Genomic DNA, 24,219 nt, shown 5'->3' on the forward strand with positions numbered 1-24,219 from the left:
ATAAGTTGTATGTCCTTGGGCAAGTCATTTACCTTTCAGGGCTGTTTTCTCATTTGTAAAATTAAAGAGTTTGACTAAATGACCCATAAGGCCGTATCCAAAAAGCACAAGCTTTGGGTTTGAATCTTGGCCTTAGCCTTACTAGCTGTAATCACTCCACCTCTTTCAGCTTTCATTTCCTCATCTGTCAAGTGGAAATCACGATATTTACTCTATAGGGTCTGTGGTAGGTTATAAGAAAGGCCTTTTGAAGCCCTAATGATATAGAAATAGAAAGAGAACACAGAAGTATGTGTCTGAGGTGAGGCAAGGGATCCCTTAGAAGGCAGCAGGAAGACCTCGGAAAGTTGCCATGGCCCCTCTCTGACCCAAAGGTATAAAAGACAGTGAGTTCTTGGTTCCTCCAAGGAGTTACCTCCACTCTTGAGGAACCTTATCTTCTGCACACCCTTTGGACAGCTTGCTCACTACTTCATTGGAAAATCAAAGCAAAACAACCCGAACACAGCTGGAGTTGTCATCTTCCAACCCAGACCACCTTGGTGGGCGAGCTGTTTCAGGGTCACTGTGAGAATCCAATGAGCTGTAACATGTGGAAAAGCTCTCTGCCAAGGTCTTACCCCTCCTTCCCAAGCACCCTCAAAGACCACCTCTCACAACCACCAGGTAGAGTCCTTGAAAGTTACACACAAGGAGAGAGACAGGAAAAACACAGTGAAGTTTCTCCTCTACTTATATTATTGTAATGAACCACCATCCAAAGTCAGAGCCCAGCCTGATTTCCTTTAGGGCTTCAGCATATGCAAAATTACCAGTTCCTGCAGTAAAATCATGAACATAGCAAGTTTTCTTTATTGCCCATTCATTGGGAGCACTGTTAGGTGATCTCTCCGCAAGCTTGGGAACGAATGACAAAACCAATGACCGAATGGAGATAGAGACTCCGATGAAATGGGCAGGGGCGTTACAGTGACCAGGGTGCCAACCGAGCCCTCACCTGTGGTGTTTCCTCACCATGACGGGACGAGGGCACTAGGACAGGGCATTTAAAGGTGATCCACTAGGTCTGCTTATTTGGAGACACGGAGTATTCCCAAGAATGTCTAGCCAGGCACTTCAGAGTTACCTGTGCACATACCCCTGGTGTGGTGCTTCTCTCGTGGTATTTTACTGATTTTAGTACGTGGTTCTTGGAGGAGAGGGAGGGTCCTATTCGTACCGCAGTCCCAGAGCCTAAGGGGTTTCTTCAGTGTCTAACACACACTTCTCCCTCTGGTGTTCACAGCCAGGTTTTCCTGCTTCTTCTCCTCCCTGTCAGGCCACTCCTTCTCAGCCCCTTTCTCATCGCCCCCTCTACACAATTTTTCAATTGTATTCCACAGGTTACGTTGTTGGCCCCATCCTCTCTCAAGGCCCCAACTACCACCTGCCTGCTGCCAGTGATCTGAATTACCTCCAAAACTTGTTCACTTGGAGTTTCCCCAGTGGCGCCAACATGTAATCGTCGCTTTTCACTCAGTTGTTCTACCTCCAGTGTTTTCCATTCTTCATGGACGACACCCACCATCTGCCCAATTGCTTAAGCCAGAAACTTGAGGGTCAGACTTGACTCCTCCCTCTCTTCCATTCTTCTCTTCTGAGCTGTCATCAAATCTTGTCAATTCTACCTTTAAAATATACCTTGAATCCATTCATGGCTCTCCAACCCATTGCCAGCATCCTAGCCCTGGCAAAGCTAGATCAGAAACATGAGAACACCACAGGACCACCCCCCGGGCCCATCTCACCTCAGGACAATGCCAATACAGAGGAGCGTCCCGAAGGCCAGGCTTCCTCCAGCCACCAGGAAGGTGGGCAGTGGTACCGAAGTAGAATCTTGCACTAGAAAAAAAAAAAAAAAAAGGAAGAGAAAGAAGAGGAGGAGGAGGAAGAGAGGAGCAGAGGAAAGAAGGGAAAAAACCACTCAGCAGGTGCTGTCAAAACCTCAACAGAACCTCACCCCTGTAGGAGGAAACAGCTCTGCGTTAAGCAACAGGCCCCTTGACGAGCTTGCCAGTTTTCTGGCCAAAGCCACCTCTACAGGAGTCACCCCCAGCACAACCTGACAGACCCCAGGATGCCACCACTTGGCAAGAGATACACCTCAAGCTCAGAGCTTCTGAGCGCCTGCGGCCAGCCACAGACTCCCACTCACTTTCAAAGTGGCTTTTCTAGTGGCATTCAGCCTGCCCCACAAGGCACAGAGGGAGTGCCAGAAACAGAGGCTTGGGGGACCTCACTGACGGCAGCGCCACCGAGGACAATGTCACGGAGGCTCAGGTGCTTTAAATCAAGTGTTCAGGTGCAGTTTTCCCCAGTGGGGTGTCACCTCTTGCCTGTCTCCCCACTTGGTACTCAAGCCGCAGCCACATGAACTTCATTCCATCTTCCTCATGCCATGTTCCCTCTTCCCCCAGAGCTCTTCCCACATGTCCTCTTCTCCCCCAGAACGCTCATCCACCTTCACTGCACCTCTTTGCTGTCCAGTTCCTCCTGGACCTTTGAGTCTCACATGAGGTGATATCATTTCCTTTGAGAAGTGACCCTGCTCCAAGCTGGCTACGTGCCCTTCCTGGTTACTCCACCGCCTCCAGTCTGAGCTCCCTGAAAGCCGGGACCACATGTGTCTTTTTCCCAACTGCTCCCAACGGCTCATGTGGTGCCTTGAACAAAGCAGGCTCACCAATATTTCATTCAATGAATAAAAGAACAAACTAGCTTCACGGGCTGCCCTGGTGGCGCAGTGGTTGAGAGTCCGCCTGCCGATGCGGGGGACGCGGGTTCGTGCCCCGGTCCGGGAGGATCCCACATGCCGCGGGGCGGCTGGGCCCGTGAGCCATGGCCGCTGAGCCTGCGCGTCCGGAGCCTGTGCTCCGCAACGGGAGAGGCCACGACAGTGAGAGGCCCGCGTACCACAAAAAAAAAAAAAAAAAAGAAAGAAAAAAAAAAAAACTAGCTTCACAAGCAGCCACGTCCTCCCACAGAAAGCTCCTTCCCGTGGCTGCCAGAGAGAGACCCTGGACTAGACAGAGAGTACATCTGTCTACCATCATTCTCTCCTGCTGGAAATGCAGATACCTGCAGTCTCATGGACTTGGGATTCAGGCCCTTCCGCCCCAAACAGTACCCAGTGCTGATGAAGATGTCACCTACCAGTCATCACTTCGAGTGCCCAGTGGATGCAAGCTTTGCCTTGAGCTCCAGCTGGTAGTGGGCACTGACCACAGGGACGGGTCTCTCCTAGTATGTCCTACGTCTCTTGGCAGAGAAAGCCATTTCATGTATGCTCGGCTGACTCGTTTACTAATATTTCATCACCTTTTGTATTTGTTCCTTCGTTAATTCAACAAATATTTATTGAGTGTCTATCGTGTGCCAGGCTTTGTTCTAAGCCTTGGGGATACAGAGAATTGGATGACAGAAAGGCTCCTGGCTTCCTGGATCTTACATTCTAATCAAGCGAGACAGACAAATACGTATGTAATATGATGTCAGCAGTGACAAGGGCAATGATGGAAAACAAAGCACAGGAAAGGAAGAATGACAGCAGCGGGTTCTGTCAGATTGGCTGGTGGGGAAAGGCCTCCCTGAGGAGGGGGCATTTGAGCAGAGGCCTGGATGAAGGGGCTGGCCTAGTGGAGGTCGGGGGAAGAGCACCCAAGGCAGAGCAAGCAGCAGACGCGAAGGCCACGAGGTAGAGCATGTGTGGAAGAGTGAGGAGGGTAGAGTGAGTGAGAGGGAGAAAGGAGGAGGCGAGGTCTAAAGATTGGGGGCCTGACCCCATGGAGACTAGGGCCTTTCTTAGGTCTTTGGCTTTTACTCCAGGAGAGAAGATGGTGTTGAGTGAAGGAGAGCTTGGATTTGTGTTTTAAGAATCATTCTAGGGGCTTCCCTGGTGGCGCAGTGGTTAAGAATCCGCCTGCCAATGCAGGGGACACGGGTTCGAGCTCTGGTCTGGGAAGATCCCACATGCCGCGAAGCAACTAAGCCTGCGCGCCACAACTACTGAGCCTGCGCTCTGAAGACTGCGAGCCACAACTACTGAAGCCCACGCACCGCAAGGAAGAGTAGCCCCCGCTCACCACAACTAGAGAAAGCCCGCGTGCAGCAATGAAGACCCAACGCAGCCAAAAATAAATAATAAATAAAATAAATAAATTTAAAAAAAAAAAGAATCATTCTGGCTGGTGGTTGGAAAAGAGTCTATTGGTGATTAAGACTAAAAGCCAGCAGACCAGCAGGCAGCTCCTAAAGTCCTACAGGAGGAAAGACAGCAGTGGCTGGACCGGGTGTTGGCAGTGGAGGAGGTGAGAAGTGGTCAGCTCCTGGACGTGCCTCGAGATACAACTGGCAGGACCTGCTGAGGGACTGGACATGGGATGAGGGATAGAAGAGGAAGCATGTCTAATTCCCTGGCCCCAGCAACCCAGAAGATGTGGTGTCAGTTCCTGAGATGAGGAAGAAGGATAAGAACAGATTTGGGTTGAAGAGGCAGGGAGGCATCACGTATTCTCTTTTAGGCACATTCAGTTTGAGATTTTTAGTAGGTATCCAGGTGGACACGTCACCTAGGCAGTTGGATACACGAGTCTGGATCTTAGTGGAAAGGTCAGAGATGGGGCTAGAAGTTTGGGAGTCATGAGCCCATAGATGGTCTTTAAAGACATGGGGCTGAATGAGATAGATCATCAGTGAGAGCAGATGGAGAAGACTCCAAGGTCCTTCCTCCACAGCAGCCCCTGAACTGCTGCCCCAACCTCCTGCCATTCCACCCATATCATTTAAGGCTCATTTCAAACGGCACCTCCTCCATGAACTTTCTCTGATTCCCCCAATGGACATGTTCTCTCAAGTCTCTAAATCCCACTTTGCTTTATCTATGGCTCTCTTTTGGCCAGTCTCACACTCTGCTCTCTGTTAGTTACTACTTTACTCTTTACCAGAGCCTGCCCCCGGGATGGTAGACTCCTGGAGAGCAGGGATGCGTTCAATTCCCTCTGAGTCCCCAGCTGTGCAGGCAGAGCTTAGCCTCAGGTGTTTAGTAGGTCCCCCCAGGTGCACTGCACTAGGTAGGGCTTTGCAACTGGGGTGACAGAGCATGGGCGTCCAGCATCAGGTGCGGCAGGAATCTGCCCAGGTAAAGGTAAGGAGGCCAAGGCCTTCCTCAGAAAGCCATCAGATGGATCTACTCAGCTACTGAGCCTCCAGAGTCTGGACCCCATGAGTCCCATACATATAGTAAAAAAGCACAGGACCTGGGATCTTGCTTTTTTCTTTCTTTTTTTGGCTGGGATCTTTCTTGATGAGAATGTTACTAAGTTTTCCTGGTCTCACAGATATAGGGAATCAGAACCATTGAAATCAAGGGTTTCCGAAGCAAAGATTTATCCCATTCCTCAAAGCGTATTCCATTTCAGACTCCAATAATTTTGTTGGTAGCACATTCATTTGTATTCTGGGCCAATTGTGAAGTATTTTACTGACTTATCCCACCCTTCTTATGGTCTCTTCACTATATCATAGCTAACAATATCAAACTTGGAGGTATAAAGTAACAAAAAAGAATATTTCTGCCATTGATCCTTTTCATTAAGCAGACTGGTCCTCTGCCAATATTTCCAAAAAGAAAAGGACTTTCTGAAGAGACAAGTTCTTTTGCATCCCATAGGCCATAGAAATACAAAAATATCCAGTCCTTACCTGGGAGGCTTGTTGCATTTGCAGAATCTTTGGAGAAAAGATTTTCATTATCTTCATTAGTAGTAGGTGCCTAAAAGAGACATTCCTGACTGTAAGCCTGTTTCTGCAGATTCCACCATCATTCAGGACCCAGCTCAGGTGCCACCTCCTCCTTAACCCCCTGCCTGATCCACCCAAGGCATTCCTTTCTCTGTCTCATGGACCTCTCCATGTCTGACCTGTCAATCTCAACTTTTGCACTATTATTTATAGCTAACAGCTTGCCTACTCAAGGTGGGGATTTCTTCCCATCTGCCACTCTACCAGGAGCTTAAGAGCACAGCACCTTCCACAGAGGAGAATCAATAGATACCCTGAAGCAGCAGTTGTATTACGGGTCCGGTCCCAGGGCGTGGATACCACCACTTACTAGGAAAACCACAGGCTAGAACTTTGGATCCACCACTTCTAGCTATGTAACCCTGGGCAAGTTTCTTAACCCACGTGGGCATCACTTTTCCTCCCTTGTAGGCACAACCATCCTGACACCCAAATCTTGGTTATCCTAAGGATGAAATGAGTTAGCAAACGCCAGGCTCAGAGCCTAGCACGGCGTGGCAAGTTCTCAGTGTCAGTTCCCTCCATGCTCCAGCCCCACAGGCATGGGCTTCACCCTGGAGCTGCTTCCACTGGTGCCTGGACAGTCCTGCATCCAACATAGCCAAGGTGCAGGACCCTAGGCTCCTTCCCTGTGCTGTCCAGCTCCAGGAGTGGCTGAGCCTCCCAGCTTAGCATTTAGGGAATTAAGGACCAGGAGAAGAGTTGTAGTTGGATGGGAAATTGGATTACTCGAGGATTTGTTGAGCAGCTTCAGAAGTAATCCTCTTTCCAGAAAATTATGACACCAGGAGTCCACAGGGGAAGAGCTCAGAAAAACTGAATGTGAGTCACAGGCTAAGCTGTTAGTGGTGCCCAGAGGTTCAGAGATGAGACAGCAGGCACCAGACACAGAGCAGCTCAGTGAGCTAGGCCGGCACCGCTCCACACTTTCCATGGCCCACATCCCCGGGATGAGAACTGCTCTTACCCTGCTTTACAGAGGTGTGAAAAGGACAGGCAAGTTGCCCGTGGCCATGTTTCTAGTAAGTGGCAGAGCTGGGATTTAAACCAATTTCTGCCTGATGCCAGCCCACAACCCTTAACACTAGGTGCTGTCGCCGTGACCCTTTGACAAGAACATGAGCTCACCTGTGTGGAGGGGGGCAGCTCAGTCTCAGCTGGAGAACTCTTGGATTCTGTGGATAGAAGAGTCATTATTAATGATTCATGGATGCTGAAAGTCCTATCTGATGGAATAAAATTCATCACAATGAATTTTATGCTGGAAACAAACAAATATCCAAACCTAGAGGACTAGCTATATAAATTATGATATAGCCACATATTGTAATAGCCTTTAAAAATATTTTAGAGGGCTTCCCTGGTGGCGCAGTGGTTGAGAGTCCGCCTGCCGATGCAGGGGACGCAGGTTTGTGCCCTGGTCCGGGAAGATCCCACATGCCGCGGAGCGGCTGGGCCCGTGAGCCATGGCCGCTGAGCCGGCGCGTCCGGAGCCTGTGCTCTGCAACGGGAGAGGCCACAGCAGTGGGAGGACCGTGTACCGCAAAAAAAAAAAAAAAATTTTAGAAAACAGCTAAGAATATGCTATGTTTTATGAAAAATTCAAGACAAGAAAAAGGCCACAGAGTTTGATCCAGAGCTTCTAAAGAAACACATTTATATCATTTTTCATTATATGTTATATGATATATTGCAATATATATATTCACACAGAGGAAAAAAAGTTGGAAGGATACACAGCACTAGATATAAACACCATTAAAATTTTAATTTCCTTTATGCACATTTTTGCAATAAAAAATATTTATTTAAACAAAAGATTCTAGGGACTTCCCTGGTGGTCCAGCGGTTAAGACTCCATGCTCCTAATGCAGGCGTCCCTGGTTTGATCCCTGGTCAGGGAACTAGATCCCGCATGCCGCAACTAAGACCCGGCACAGCCAAATAAATACATACTTTAAAAAATATATAAACAACAGATTCTCACCTGCCTGGGTGGGCTTAATACACTTTGCCCGAGAAGGGAGGTGGACTGGGCACCCTCCCAGGCCCCTCTCCCTCCATGGGAACCACGTTTCTGCAGAAACCCGCAAGGCTGCAGAAGGCCAAGTATCAAAGCGAGAGTGCTGACACAAGGCCAGGCTCAGCGGCAAACGTGGGCCCGAGGGACCAGGCGCTGAACCCTGACAGGCAATGTGTGGAATGCTCTGGAGTTTAAAATATTTTCTTTTCAGTTCATCATTTTTCCATCAAGAAATTAAAAATACCACAGAACCGGTTTACACAAAGATGTCGAGCCTCCCTGAGCCAGGAGTAGAAGGGCTAGCAAGGGGTTGGAGGAGAGGGTGACCCTACTTCTGCTCAGGACAGAATTTCCAGAGGGAGTGTGACTTCCCAGGAGGGGAGAAAAACCACACACTAGCAGCAGTGGAAGGGACACAAGAGCATGTTCACCCTCCGCATTGTACAGAGAGGAAACAGAGGCCCAGAGAGGGAAAGCAACTTGTCCACGGTCATACATCAAGTTAGCCCCAAATCAACCTAGGATAAATGGGAGGGACACAGTCTCTTATTCCTGTGTGTTCCTCCCAGACCAGCCTAGCAGAGAACAGTTAGACTCATAGCAGGGGGTGATTGAAGGATTAAAGGAGGGGGCGGGGATACTAGAATGAAAGCTAAAACCGGGAGACAGGGGCAACGCTACATAGGAAATATGGCTGACCATGGATGGTCATTCAGTGCAGTGGTTCCCAAACCCAGACGTGTTCAGCATCACTGGTGGCTTTTTAGGTCCCATCCTTGACCTATGGCCTCAGGATCTCCAGGATGGGATTCAGACATCAGGGTTTTGAAAAGGTTCCCCAAGCCCACAGAGATGTTTCAGGAAGAAAGGGAGACCAGTATACTTTCAACCCTCAGCTCTGACCCCCCAACATGGTACATGGTCCAGAAAAGGATGTTTAACCTTTGGTGGCTCAGATTTCCAGGGATAAAGTAGGAATTTTATCTCAAGTAACCCAGGAATGTTACCAGAATGGACAAAATTTTTCTAATGCATAGTAAGATTGTCTTACATAACAAGACTTTTTAAAAAGCTCCCCAGGGACTTCACTGGTGGCACGGTGGTTAAGAATCCACCTGCCGATGCAGGAGACATGGGTTCGATCCCTAGTCTGGGAAGATCCCACATGCCACGGAGCAACTAAGTCCGCGAGCCACAACTACGGAGCCCACATGCTGCAACTACTGAAGCCCACACACCTAGAGCCCATGCCCCACAAAAAGAGAAGCCACTGCAATGAGAAGCCCACACACCACAACGAAGAGTAGCCCCCGCTCACCACAACTAGAGAAAGCCCGCACACAGCAACGAAGACCCAACACAACCAAACAGAATAAAAATTTAAAAAGAAATAAATAAATAATTTTTGGTAAAAAGTTCCCTAGATGATGATGGGGACCCCTGATTCAGACCATTTGTCCCCTGAGATGGAGCAACTTTTGCATCATTACTACTAATAATCATTTCCATTTTACAAATGAAAAAACTGGGGATCAGGGTCGGAAGAAATAAGTTAGGTTAATAATACTAACTGCATACTAATAGAATATTACTAGTATTTCTAGCAGCGACCTTTGTGGAAGCTCGCCCTACTCCAGTCCCAAGTGGTTCTTAGCCTATGTGATGCTGAGGCCTCACAGCAATATACGAGGCAGGTACTATTATCTCAGGTTTACAGAGACATGGAGGCTCAGGAAGGCTATAAAACATTAGCAACATCTGTGAGCACATTTTTTTTTTCTGTTTGGACAGAAGTATTTCATATTTCTCCTAAAGTATTTTATATTTCCCAATGCCTCCCTTCAGCTAGCATGCTGGGTGAAAGAGGGGAAGGAACCATCATTCACTGGTCCCCTTGTGCCCCCATGTGCCCCCCATGTGCCAGGAAGTTACAGGGGTAAGGATAGTGGTGGTGGTAACTAGACAAAACAGCAATAATAACAATGCCTAATATTTAATGAGCACTTACTATGTGCCAGGCACCATTCTACCTACTTTACATGAATTAACCATTTAATTCTCACAACAGTACTCTGAGATTGGTACCATTTTTATCCCCACTTTACATATGGGGAGAATGAGGCACAGGGAGGTTAAATAGCTTGCCTGAAGTTTTGTAAGAAACAAGTGTTAAGGTTTTCTGACTCCAAGAATACTCTTTTTTTTCCCCTTTGTTAAAAAAAAAAAAATCACCTCTAGATTGACCATGTCTCAAATTCAGGGACTGTATCTTACTCATCTTTGTAAACTCACTTCTTAACACAGGCCTGGCATCTTGCTGAAAAACTTTGTAGTTAGAAAAATATTAATTATGGAAAAAATCACTTGGAAAAAAAAGACTATTTGATACATTAACAGCAACACCGAGTGTGTCCCTTGTATTAATATTTCCAGATTGTAAGGTGTACTTTTATATTCATAACAAAGTGAGTGAATGAATGATCATACTCCAATAAGTGAGACTGATAAAGACCACCTGTGAGTTTTTTCCACACAAGTTTTTAAAACAAGAGACTTATTTCTGTTAATTTGAGAACGGATTTGGGTTTGCTTGCTTGGGTCTTGGAATAGATAAATCCAATATAAAAGATGGCAGAGGTCTTCATACAGATGTGTAACCTTGGTCAAGACACTTAACCTCTTTTAGGCCTTGTTTCTTCACTTCTAAGCAAGGGGATAACTTCCTCCTGCACAGATCACCTGGGATCACAGGCTGAAAGGACCTAGCACTCACGCGGCACACAATAATATCTGTTTAAAAACTGACCCAACTCTCAAAAATCAGAGCAGAGAATATAAAACATTTTCTAACACAATAATTTTTTTTAAACCTAGATGGCCTTGGGTATAGTGATAACATTTTATTTTATTTATTATTTTTTAATAAATTTATTTATTTATTTATATTTCTGGCTGCACTGGGTCTTCGTTGCCGCGTGTGGGCTTTCTCTAGTTGCGGAGAGCAGGAGCTGCTTGTCGTTACGGTGGCTTCTCTTGCTGCAGAGCAAGGGCTCTAGGCACCGGGGGCTTCAGTAGTTGTGGCAGGCGGGCTCAGTCGTTGTGGCTCGTGGGCTCTAGAGTGCAGGCTCAGTAGTTGTGGCGCACGGGCTTAGTTGCTCCGCGGCATGTGGGATCTTCCCGGACCAGGGCTCGAACCCGTGTTCCCCTGCATTGACAGGCGGATTCTTAACCACTGCGCCACCAGGGAAGTCCCACTAACACAATCTTTTTAAATTGTATATTATAACCAGTTAAGATATGGGCCACTGGGCTCCAGGGTTGGAGTACATAGAGGGAACATAGGAGTGGGCTGAGAATAAGAAGAGGAAAAGGAAAGTAAAAGGAAGCCAGAGAGGGTCAGAGAGATGAGGACACAAGGGAAGAGGGAGAAACCACAAAGCCAGACATTCCCAGAGAGGGGTTGGGGGCGGGGACACAGGAACCCACAAGCTGAGCAGCACCTTCCACTCTGAGCTTCACACCTTCCCTCACAACGTGTAAACCACCAACTAGCAAGTTAATCACGGCTCCTCCATTCATGAAAAAAACAAAACAAAACAAAAAAACCTCACCAAGGAGCTGACAGTCTCCTGAGGAGAAAGAAGTAACCTCCAGCTGTAACCCCAACACCACCCAGAATGATCTGTGGAGAAGCCTATTGGTCTGAGGCCAAAGGAGAAAAAGACGGACAAGGCAGCAAGGAAATTTGCACGGTGTACGGTCACCCAAGTGTCTTCCTTCTGAGCTTAAGCCCTTGTTTCAGCCTCTCCTTTATGAAATAATGGTGATGGTCAATGGCAATAGCAACTTTTTACTTAACCATTTAACTTTATGTCCTTACTTTGCAAAATTAAAAGTTGGTGACCTTATTTGGTCCCCAAAATTCTTTTTGAAATTTTACAGAAATCCCAGGAAGCTCTGAGCTATCAGGGAGGGTGTGGGAGCGATATGCAGGCTTGTGATCTAGAAAGATGCCCATAGCAGTGGCATGGAGGACGGCCTGCTGCTCACACACCAGAGACAGAGATCAGTTTCGGGGGTCGTTATAAGAATTCTGTCGAGGGCTTCCCTGGTGGCACAGTGGTTAAGAATCCGCCTGCCAATGCAGGGGACACGGGTTCAAGCCCTGGTCCAGGAAGACCCCACATGCCGCGGAGCAACTAAGCCCATGTGCCACATCTACTGAGCCTGTATGCCACAACTGCTGAAGCCCGCACGCCTAGGGCGTGTGCTCTGCAGCAAGAGAAGCCACTGCAATGAGAAGCCCTCACACAGCAACAAAGAGTAGCTCCCGCTCGCTGCAACTAGAGAAAGCCTGCGCACAGAAACGAAGACCCAATGCAGCCAAAAATAAACTAACTTATTTATTTATTTATTTTATTTATTTTATTTTTTAAAGAATTCTTTTGAGATGGGACAAGAACCTGAGCCAAGGAAGGGGGGTGTCTAGCCTGATGTCCTGGGGATGTCCCGGCTCAGGGAGCGGGCTGGGTGGTGGTGTCCTTCTCTGGACAAGGAATACAGGGAGGTTTGTGAGGGAGGGTGTGGGCCCAGCTCTGGGCAGAGTGGAGACAAGAATCCAGAGCTCCAGGGACAGGTGTGGCCTGAGACACGTGTGAATGGCTGGCATTTGGTAAACACTTACCACGTGCAGGGCTGGGTGCAAACGGCTCTCCATCTCGTTTAATCCTCACCACAACCCTGTGAGGCGGGTTTTTTGGTTTTCGGGGTTTTGAGGCAGGCCTGTTATTCCCATTTGACAACTAAGCACACCTGGGCTCCGTCAGGCACTTCCCTAAGGTCGCACTGTGCAGGGGTTGGGCCAGCAACCAGAGCCCAGTCCGCCTGTGCCCAGCGAGGACAATGCACAGAGTGGACGTGGAGAGGCCACCCCGTGGAAGGGCCACATGGAGACGCCGTGGAAAACAGCACGAGAGTGAAGGCAGGGGATGCACACTGACGGTTGAACGGGGCACAGTCTCTTCAGAAACGTGTCCCCAAGTGCCCTTTAACCTGCACAATTTCCCCCTCGGGGGTGCCAAGGAGAGGAACACAGTGAACGCCCCCAAAATGGGACCGGAGGGTTTGAGGTGACAGTACGTGGCTTCAGGGATCGGGCCAGGGAGACATATCTGCCTGGAGAGTCCACAGCCATGGCCTCTGGGCGCCCCAAAGGCCTTGCGGATGCAAACCTCTGGCACCTCCTCAACAGTGTGATTCCAAAGAATGGGTCCATGTCACTCGCTACCTGTCACAAGAGGTTCTAATTATTTTCCAGGTGTCAGTGAGCAGGGTGTGAGAGGGAGTTAAAGGGAGCAAGAAATAACCCTCTTATGCCTAATGGGCTTTTCCCTAGCACTTTGCCCCAAGCTCGCTGTGCAAAGGGTCCACAGACTTGCTAGATGCCAGCCCTGCCCGTGCTACCGGAAAGGACAAATCTGGGAGAACTCCCACTCTGGGAAGAGCGGCTGACCAGCCGCCTGTCGATGTATAAGCTCTTCTTCCTGCCCTGACATCAGGGTGACATCAGCCCTGACATGCAGGGACTCGATGAGTCCCGGCAGCAGGTGCTGTCAGCAGTCACCTCGCCTTGCTGGCCGGAACAGGGGCCCCAGACTGGGTGACTCTGCGCCCGGCGTTCACCCAGGGAACCTTGCTGTGGCCACAGACTGTGTGCGGCCAGGCCTTGGCCTCAAGGGGGCAGCACTCACTGAAGTCCAGACTCCTCAATCCCCTCCCCCAGGCCTCTACCAGCCCCCCCTCCACCCCCACTCTCTGCAGGCCTTCCTGCAGGAGTAGCCTGCCTCCACCTGCCCCACTGGGACCTCCCACCCACACATCTGTGCTCCAGCCCCACCAAAAGGCCCTGCCCTTGTTCACAGTCCGTGCCTTTGCACCTGCTGTTCCCGCTGCCTATAAGCCCCATTCTCTACCTGGGAAACTCTTATACATCCTCCAGGACATAACTCAAATGTCACCTCCTCCATGAAGCTTTTCCTGCTCTTTCTAAACTGCCCCAAGTATTGTCAGCTCCACAGCCTTATCAAGTACAATGGGATGCTCCCCCAGCCCCACAGCACATTCTATAATCACTGGGAAAGCTTTCGAAAACACCATTCCACATTCTAATTCAGTGGGTCCAGGATTGTATCCAGGGCAATTCTAGGATGCCCATAGCCCCACTCTCTTTATCCCAAGAACCAAACAACATGGCACTGCAAATTGCTAATCCTTCTACATTTGCAGTACGGGTTATTATTTCTAAAGAATGTTTTCTCACTAAATTCATAAAAATTCCCAGAGGGGACAAGACAGGTCATGTCATCTCCATTTTACAGATGACAAGACTGAGGCTTTGAGAGGTAAACTAACTTTACTAAGGTCATACAACATGATTCCCAGGTGCAATGTAGTTCCCTTGACCTCTGTGTCATATCCCCCACACCTAGGCAGGGGCATCCTATCTGCGTGAGCTTTGAGGGCTAGAGGCAGGTCCTTGGGGTTGGAAAGCCCATCGATGCAGTATCTAGTGCACTGACATGTCCCAAACAGTCAAATAACTCTACCGTCAGTAAAACACACCTAACCTCCCTCTCATTTTCCAGAAGTGCTCCCCAATTTCCAGCCTAAGTTCTTCTTGCACCAGAATCATCCAAGTTCCTCTTGCTCTGCCCTCAGTGGAGAGGGGAGAAGCTGGTATCTCTCTTGGACATTCACCACTGGGGTTTTGAAGAACCCCCCCCCCCCGAAAAAAAAACCCCACACATGTAGAGAATGGAGAGCTCAAACTCTTCAACTGCTTATGTGAACAGAGGCCAAGAGTTCTGTCTGAGCTTACACAGTCACTGTAGCAAGTCACAGAAGCACAGGACCTGAGGCTGAAAAGTCAGAGACATGTCTCTGCTACACCATCTTCCGCTGTCAGGAGAACGTCAACAATTTAAAGAGGAACATCCACAAATGAGACCAGCTTTAAGGGAAGGTGACCAGACAGGTAAGGAATCCACAAGCCATCCCATACAACAACCTGGGAACAGAAGCCCAAACAGATATGAGTCCCCTGGGAATTCCAGAAGAATTCAGAGAGCGCAGACTAGCAGATTTATCAGAGGTTACCCTGGAGACCAAGGCCCACTGAGGCCAGATTTGGATTCACATGAGAAAGAACTTTCTTCTTGAATAGACAGTTCTCATAAAAAGATATACAAAGAGCCAGCAAGCACATGAAAAGATGGTCAACATCACTATTTATTGTGGAAATGCAAATCAAAACCACAATACCACACCCATAAGGATGGCTATTTGAAAGAAAGAAAGAGAGGAAGGGAGGGAGGGAGGGAGAGAAAGAAAAAGAAAGAGAGAAAGGAAGGAAGGAAGGAAGAAAAAGAGAGAGAGAGAAAGAAAGAAAGAAAGAGAGAGGGAGGGAGGAAGGAAAGAAAGAAGGAAGAAAGTACTAAGTGTTGGCTAGGCTATGAAGAAATTGGAACCCTGCACATTGCTGATAGGAATGTAGGAATGTAAGGTGCAGCCACTGTGGAAACCAGTATAGTGGTTCTTCAAAAAATTAAAAATAGTATTACCATACGATGTAGCAACTACACTTCTGGGTATATACTCAAAAGAATTGAAAGCAGAGACCCAAACAGATATTTATACACCCATGTTCATAGCAGCATTATTCACAATAGTCAAAAAAAGTGGAAGCAACCCAAGTGTCCAACTACGGATGAACAGATAAAATATGGTATATATCTACAATGGAACATTATTCAGCTTTAAAAGGGGAGGAAATTTTGGCACAGGTTATAACATGGATGAATCCTGAGGATGTTATCCTAAGTAAAATAAATCGCTCACAAAAAGACAAATACGGAATGATTCCACTTATATGAGGTACTTAGAGTACTTAGAGTAGTCAAACTCATAGAGACAGAGAGTAAAGTGGTGGTCACAGGGGCTGGAGGTAGGGGTGAATGGGAAGTTACTATTTAATGGGTATAGAGTTTCCGTTTTGCAAGATGGAAAGAGTTCTGGAGATGGATGGTGGTGATGATTGCACAACAATGTGAATGAATTTAACGCCACCGAACCATAAGCTTTAAAATGATTAAAGTGGTAAATTATAAGTTATGTGTAATTTACCACAATTTAAAATTTTAAAAAAACAAGAAAGAACTTTCTAACAAAACAGGATTTCCTAAAGCTGTTTGTAACCATCTAAATTAAGTGGTTGGGATAAAAAGTAAACAGGTGTCGGCCTATATCCAGAACATTTCCTCTGCACAATGTGATAAATGATTTGCTCCCCTTGCAAAGGCTCCTAAGGCCATGTTAATGTTTGGCCTTCAGATAATGAGAGGCTCAAAGTGTATACAAACCAGAGACAATCATGGACAGGGCAACACAATCTAGCCTGAAGGATGTTCTGATTTATTTAAATGGTCTTTCTAAGTAAGATATAGTAGTTAGGCCTCCCTTCTTGTCCAGGCCTTAGCAGGAAATGAACTTTTGAGGAGAGGATTCAATAGAAAGTCGCCTCCTGCTCTTGATGGACAGGAGCGGGGGACAGCACAAGAAAAGCTCTGAGCCTGCGCTTGACACTGCCTACATCCAATTAACAAGACACCCTAAAGCCCTAAGCCCACTCCTCTGGCTCTCCCAGGATGGGAAAGACAAGGATCACACACTGCAAAGCCAGGGTAGGGAAAAGGCCATCACATTACAGCATCCATTCTGGGGGAAGAATGCCAGCCTACATATAAAAGTCTCCCTGAAGGGACTTCCCTGGCGGCACAGCGGTAAAGAATCTGCCTGCCAATGCAGGGGACACAGGTTGGAGCCCTGGTCCGGGAAGATCCCACATGCCACAGAGCAACTAAGTCCGTGCGCCACAACTACTGAGCCTGCACTCTAGAGCCCGCGAGCCACAGCTACTGAGCCCTCGCACTGCAACTATTGAAGCCCACTTGCCTGGAGCCCGTGCTCCACAACAAGAGAAGCCACCACAATGAGAAGCCCGCTCACCACAACGAAGAGTAGCCCCCGCTCACCGCAACTAGAGAAAGCCTGCGCGCAGCAATGAAGACCCAACGCTGCCAAAAAAAAAAAATTCTCCCTGAAGCCAGGGGTAGAAGAAAATGGCAGGGGTAGGGATGGGCCTGGACAATTTATATCATTCTATCCTTTGCTTTTTTTCCATACACACTCAATAAATGGGTATTTTATTATTTTTTAATTGTCTGGTATTTAAGAACAACTAATTTGGTCCAATTATGCTGCTGGACTAAAAAGATCTGACCCTGAAGCAAGCCTGGAAGCTATTCTAAAATAAGAACACTGGGAACAATGGGATGGGCTGCTACAAGGGATAGTAAGCTCTCCATCTCTGGAAGCATTCAAGCAGAGGCTGGGTAACCACTCTCTGGGAGATTCCTCCACTGGGTATAGGTCTATTACATCCTAATTTTTCATAGGAGGGAGTCAAAAGATAATGTCTCAAATTATTTTCTCAGAAAAAAAAGAAAAAAAAAAAGCCATAAGTTTGTTATTCAGAGTGAAGGAGGCCACCAGGAGAAGAACTAGAAACAGAAACTGAGCAGCTTCCTCTAGAAAGCAGGGCTGGAAATGGGAAGGGGTGGGGCAAGGGACACATTATTATAAGCCCTTCTTTGCTTCTTTGCCATGAGAATGTATTAATTTGATAAAAATTAAGTTAAAAATAAATTCCCATGGGTTAAAAAAAAAACATTAGTCACACAGTTGCTAAACAATACATTTCTCAAAAATATTGAATTACATGGGAATGCTCACAAAATTTTATATATAAATACACACACACATAAATATACTCAGAATAGGAAAGACGTATAATAAAATGTTCTCACTGGTTTTCTCTAGGTGGTACGAATACTGGTGATAATTATTCTTTATATTTTTTGTTTAGAATTTTTCACTAATCGCATTATTACAGATGATTATTACTACCTTTAACATCTTTTTTTTTCAAGTAAAAAGCATTAGTTTACTGTGGTAGGTTAAATATAGCTACAAATTCTTTGCGGCTCCTCCCATCAGGCTGTGGAGGAACTTTCCCCCCTTGAGTCTGGGCTGGCCTGCTGGCAGATGACAGACCTCAAGGAGAACCGAGAGCTCCAGCCACCAGCCAGAGTCAACCGTCAGATGTAGCAGTGAGGCCATCTTGGACAGTGCAGACCTGATGCAGCTGCCTTCATGATTCAGGCAAAACCTGCACAAGAGCTGCCCAGCTGACTGATTTTCAACGAATTGAGCAGATGAATGGTTGCTTTTTTACCATGAGTTTGGGGGTGACTTGTTACATAGCAACAGATAATTGATACAGTAACAAAGCTGAAACATCCCTTCCGCATTTCTCACATACCTGTCCAAGGGACGCCCGTGACCTCCTGGCTCCACTCACTCCATAAGCCATGCCCAAACTCCTCCTGGGCCCGAAGCTGCACCACATGCTTCATGCCACTCCAGGCGTCGTGGATGATGCAGTGATACTGGAGCTCCTTGACCTGAGGGCGAGAGGCGCAGGTGACTCTGGGGTGGGGCCTGGGTGGCACCAGGTTAAGCGGCTCCACAGGGACACGGGAGTCCTGGGACAACCCCAGCCCTTCAGCTGCTCCCTCTTGGGTCCGGTGGATGACTCAGCTGGGCAGAGATGCTCCAAAGGCTCACACCACCCTGGAGGCTCAGAGCCAGGTGGGGTTGCCGTCTGGGCCAACTGGTGCAGAAGCTGTAAGTCACAGCCCCTGCCCCCATGTAACACAGAATCTTGCAAGCCACACCCTTGACTTGCAGGCAGCCCATCTCTCTTCCCAGCTCACACTCGATCTCACAAACTGGCCTGCAAAGAGGAGACTGGCCGGGCATTATTATTCCCATTTTATAAATGAGGCAGCCAAGGCTCAGAAGGGTTCAGAGACTTACTCAAGGCCATGCAGGTAGTGAGTGGCTGACCAGGACCCAGAACTCATTTTCTTCTTTCTAGTACCCTTTCTACTACTCCTGAGTATCTAGGGGCTCTTTTCTGTCCAGAAGTAAAAGAAAAATTTACCATCCACATTGTGAATGTCTTTGATCGTTCAGCCCGGTATCGGAGCTCAAACTGTAACCTGTAGAAATATGAGTTCCAGGAAGGGGGGTCTTGCCAGGTGACGCTGAGCCAGCGGGGGTTTCTGTCCACGGCGGTGACCGTCACATTGACGGGTGGGTCAGGCTGCACTGTGGGAAAAGGGAGCACAGCTCCTATGCAGCAACAAGTTTGGTGCCAAGGAGAGACCCATGAAGACTGCAAGTCCCCAGCAGGCAGGACCCCACCTCCAGCCCCAGACCACTTCCCCAGGCACACCCTGACAGGGCGCTCGCCTGCCACAATCAGACCTCTGGCAAGTATCCCAAGGGCTTCCCCGGTGGCGCAGAGGTTAAGAATCTGCCTGCCAAGGCAGGGGATACGGGTTCGAGCCCTGGTCCAGGAAGATCTCACATGCCACAGAGTGCCACAACTACTGAGCCTGTGTGTCACAACTACTGACCCCACGTGCCACAACTACTGAAGCCCGCGCACCTAGAGCCCGTACTCCGCAACTAGAGAAGCCACCGCAATGAGAAGCCCGCCCACCGCAACGAAGAGTACCCACTGCTCACCCCACAACTAGAGAAAGCCCGTGTACAGCAACAAAGACCCAACACAGCCAAAAATAAATAAATAAATTTATTAAAAAAAAAAAACTAAAGCCCAAAAGGCACCAGCTCACCAAACCCCTCACCGTCCCCTCCAAGAAGTCCATGAGGAACATTAAATCAAAAAAAAGGAAACAGTTGGAGGGGAGATGGAGGCCTGAAGAGCTTACTTACGGATTCCATAACCCTCAAATGTTTGGGGTCTGCTGGACTGGCTCCCAGCACTGTTGGAGACACACAGGGACACGACGTACAAAGAGTTGTCTCCCTCTGGGACTGCCAACTGGCAGGAGAACTGCTGCGACTCCGGGGAGTACTGGCACGGCTCCTGGAAGTCTTTCACCGGACTGCAGACACAAAACAAGGGCGGGGCTCGCTATCAGTTGCTGCACTTACTCAGGACAGGAGAGAAGAAAGGGCAGGGGTTAGGAGCTCAGGCTCTGCGGTCTGACCCCGGTTTTTTTTTTGTTTTGTTTTTTATTTTTATTTATTTATCTTTGGCTGCATTGGGTCCTCATTGCTGTGTGCGGGCTTCTCCTAGTTATGGGGAGCGGGGGTTGCTCAATAGTTGTGGCACAGGGGCTTAGCCGCTCCGCGGCATGTGGGATCTTCCCGGGCCAGGGCTCGAACCCGTGTCCCCCGCATTGGCAGGCAGATTCTTAACCACTGCGCCACCAGGGAAGTCCCGTCCCTGGGGGTTTTAATCTCCACTTCACACTGAGTAGCACTGGGGATTCTGAGTAAATTATCCAACCTCTCCAAGCCTCTGTTTTCTCATTCGAAAATGGGAATATTAACAGTACCCACCTCACAGGGGTTTCTTAGGATTAATTCATAAATGAGTGTAAAACATCTAGCTTAGCATCTGGCATGGCAGTCTAAGGGGCTGAACTAGAGGGCGCGCTCAATTACCGTGGCATCAGAGAGGTAGTGCGTTCGGGCTCCCTGACAGGTCCTGGGCTCTTGGCACCGCAGGGGATGCAGAAAGGAATCAAGAGGCCCCACCCTGGCCTCAAGACACTAACAGAAAAGACCTGCCCTCAGAGGACTAGGACAGCCAGTAGAATGCCATCCCAGAACCTCGAAGTGCTGGAAGGGTTTGCAAAGAGGTGGCAGCGTTTCCGGCAGTGAGCCCAGAAAGGAATCCTGGGTGATGAAGATATTAGAGGTGAGTCAGACACTGTCCCACCTGGCCTGGAAGCCTGAGACTTCACCAACTTGTGACATGTGTGGGCATGTGAGTCCAGGGCAGCCACTCACCCTGCCGCCTCAGTGACAAATCACCCATCAACCCCTGATCTGAGTTTTAACCCCAGGCCCAGCACAGACTTTCCTTCTGGGAAGCCTGCCCCCACCTTCCCAGTCTGAGTTAGGGCCTCCCTCCCTCCCTCCACCGTCACTCAGGCATCCATCCCACCTAACACTGAGAAGGTGGGGCCGTCTGCTTACAGGTGGGTACCCCCGTGGGGCTTGAGGACAGGGGCCCAGTCCTGTTTGCCTTGTGCCTCTCCCTCAGCCTAGTACAGCACCCAGCCCACGGCAGACGCCGAACTCGCCAAACACTTAGGGAGAGAACAAGCGAGCAAGCGCAGTGGGGCGAGGGTGTGGCTGCGGGCACACACACGAGCAAAAGAGCAGAACATACAAAACCTCTTTCCAGGGGCCTGTTTCACCCCCGCAGTCCCAGGATGGGCCTGAGTGGGTTCTGGAGGCCCCAAGGCTCTCACAGTGGCTCCCCATTCCCCCTTCCTCAGTTCAGGGTAGACAGCCCAGGAGGAGGATGGACACGCCCGAGCTGCTGGCAGGAGGAGGCTGTGAGCTTAAACGCCCTGCCCTCTCTCATTCTTACTGTCAACACACAAATTACTCTAGTCCAAGTGTCAACTGAATAAAGCCTTCCCGGGGGCGGGCTGGGCAGCTGCCGGCCACTGTACAGAACATCCCATTTACGGAGGAATGCCTTCCTGGTGCCACAGAATTATATCCCAACTCAGCTTCGGGCTGTGGAGATTTCTGACCTTCCTCTACTTGGAGTGTGAACCATCAGTCCTAATGGCATCTGCATCATGTACAGAAGGGCAACCTATACATGTCCCTGTGCAGAGACCAAAATATAAATATCACCACCAGGTGACTCTCTGGAGACAGATGCAGTGGAAACCAAAACACCCAGATGACGTCCGTCCCTGCTCGGATTTTTTGATACTCTGATGATTGCCAGCTCAAACTCAGTGGTAAACAAACATCTGGACTACGGGGACCTTGGCTCTGGGATGGAGACAGAAAACTGCAGAGATGTAACCTTCCCCCTTCCATCGGTGCCTGAACTCATCCCAGGTCCCCTCACTTTGTGCCACAGGGACCCCCAGGCAGGTGTGACTTCCTGCCCCACTGCCCCCAGCTCCCTCTCCCCACTCTATCACCACTTCCTCTCAGCTGCCATTAAAATGGGAAAAGCCTGATAAGCTCACAATCAGGACACTGATCACAGCTGCCCTTCCCCTCCCAGGACATCTGCATCTTCTTAAGAGCAACGCCCAAAACCTTTGTATTTTGAATGAAATCAGATAGGTTGGGGTTTGATTCCGGGCAGAGCTACTTACTAGCTAGATGACCTTAAACAAGTTAACCAGTCTCTGTGGTGCAGTTTCTCCATCTGTTAACGAGAAAAACAACACCCACCCACCCTCCCACCCCCGCTATTGTGTGGGTTAATAGGACAAATATTGTAGCACAGTGACCAGCACAGGGTGAGCACTGGTGGCGAAGTCTCAGCTCCCTCCTTCATTCCCTTCTCCTCCGTCCAAAGTACTTACTTACTTTCCAATAACATTTTGGAATCACTGGCCAGCCAGTCCCATTGGGCTCCTCTGAGAGCCGCCACCACTCCCAGGGCCTCAGTCAGGAAGGATGGAGAAGACAGACACACAGCCCAGCCCAAGATACTTACAACTTCCTCACCAATAACACGGCCTTGGTGGTCGGGGACGGGGGACTCCGAGGACTCCACTCACAACCCACGTTGCTGAGGGGGCTCCTCCGGAAGCAGGAAAGCTGGGGCTCCTCGGGGGGAACTGGAAGGAGAGCACAGAGGCTGAGGAGGCAGCAACCTCACCGCCCGTCCGGGGGAGCCCCTGACTCAGCGCCCTCCCCCGACCCTGGCACCAGCCCGTACCACAGCCAAACAGCCACGCACAGATCTAACTGTGCTCGGGAAATCAAAGGATGCCAAAGTCCTCATGTCAGGCTAGGAGGTGGGGCAAGTGAGGGGAGGTGCCTGGGGGCCAACTTGCCTAAAGGGGAGCAAGACTGGCACCAAAAGTTGGGGCTATGGGGCTTCCCTGGTGACGCAGTGGTTGAGAGTCCGGCTGCCGATGCAGGGGACACGGGTTCGTGCCCCGGTCCGGGAGGATCCCACATGCCGCGGAGCGGCTGGGCCCGTGAGCCATGGCCGCTGGGCCTGCGCGTCCGGAGCCTGTGCTCCGCAACGGGAGAGGCCACAACAGTGAGAGGCCCGCGTACCGCAAAAAAAAAAAAGTTGGGGCTATGGGGTCCCACAGGCCTGGTGGTGTGGCCTTGGGCAAGTCCCAACCTCTCTTCAGTTTTCTACAATAAAGTTAAATGATGATAAAATAGTCACCGTAATACTGCTGCCTCTCACTGGGACATTGGGAAGATGGTATGAGACACCAAGGAAGAAAGTCCCTCAGCACAGGGCCTGGCACACAGGGCATCTGACTATAGGATGTCTTATGAGATGCAAGGGAGTTAGGAACCTACTAACTCTACCAATAAGAATAGTTCATTTGAGAGCTTACTATGTGCTATGCAGAGCTTTTAACACCATATTTAATCTTTACAACAACCCTGAAGTAAGTTAATAACATCAACCTTATTTTACTAACAAGGGAACTGAAGGGCAAAGAAGTTAAGCCGTGAAGGAGGAGGATTCGAACCCAGGCCCCTTGCCCTCGACCCCCCAAGCCCTAACCACACAGCAAGGCCAGCTGGACGGCATCTCCATCAGCCAGATGCCCCCACCCAGCTGGAAGCTCTACCAATCTCGCTGGCAAATGTCACTGGGCCTTTCCCCGAAATGCTTGGGCCAGGGAAATAACAGGAATTTAAAGGGTCAAGCAGGGAATCTCTCTCTGGAATGCGCAGAGCAGTGCTGGGAGCCGTCTCTGGGAGCTCTGAGGACACAACTCACCATCCACCAGCAAACGCACACTTCCAGCTGGGCGGCCGTCCTCGTAGCACGAATAGTTTCCAGAGTCGCTGAGCAGCACAGACCTCAGAAGCAGCCTCCTTCCCACGCCAGCCCATCTGCCTTGGCGTGAACCTGTGACCTGATTCCTGAGCACCCAGTGAACGGTGGCATTGTCCCCCGCTTCCCCACCTGGGCAGGTCAGGGTAACGCTGGCCCCTGGCAGGCTGGTCAGCACATCGGTTGCCACCTCTGCAGGGGGAGAAGACACTGGGTAAGCCCACAGCAACCTGACAAAGGGACTTCATCCGATTCGGGAAGCCACAAAAGGCTCTAGTGCTAAACATCTCTCAAGTCCATCCATTGGCCCGGGCCACCATCACATCACCTCTTCCTGGGTTAC

General features: G+C 49.3%; 1 protein-coding gene across 6 annotated transcripts in view; it reads right to left on the reverse strand.

The window, feature by feature from the left end:
- Positions 1 to 24,219, reverse strand: part of IL6R (interleukin 6 receptor) — a 55,339-nt gene that overhangs the window by 12,563 nt on the left and 18,557 nt on the right. For 4 of the 6 annotated variants that reach the window (XM_082648414.1, XM_082648411.1, XM_082648413.1 and 1 more), the window contains exons 2-9: positions 23,820 to 24,068; positions 22,560 to 22,683; positions 19,784 to 19,956; positions 18,984 to 19,150; positions 18,300 to 18,441; positions 6,967 to 7,013; positions 5,740 to 5,809; positions 1,788 to 1,881 (exon numbers count right to left, since the gene is read on the reverse strand). In XM_082648414.1, coding sequence (XP_082504540.1) covers positions 1,788 to 1,881; positions 5,740 to 5,809; positions 6,967 to 7,013; positions 18,300 to 18,441; positions 18,984 to 19,150; positions 19,784 to 19,956; positions 22,560 to 22,683; positions 23,820 to 24,068 — 1,066 coding nt within the window. Of the gene's footprint in view, positions 1 to 776; positions 1,668 to 1,787; positions 1,882 to 5,739; positions 5,810 to 6,966; positions 7,014 to 18,299; positions 18,442 to 18,983; positions 19,151 to 19,783; positions 19,957 to 22,559; positions 22,684 to 23,819; positions 24,069 to 24,219 lie in introns of those variants that run through there. The other 2 variants (XM_082648415.1, XM_082648416.1) reach the window with 2 other exon arrangements.

The sequence above is a fragment of the Grampus griseus genome (assembly GCF_964374135.1).
Source record: "Grampus griseus genome assembly, chromosome: 1".
NCBI lineage: Eukaryota > Metazoa > Chordata > Mammalia > Artiodactyla > Delphinidae > Grampus > Grampus griseus.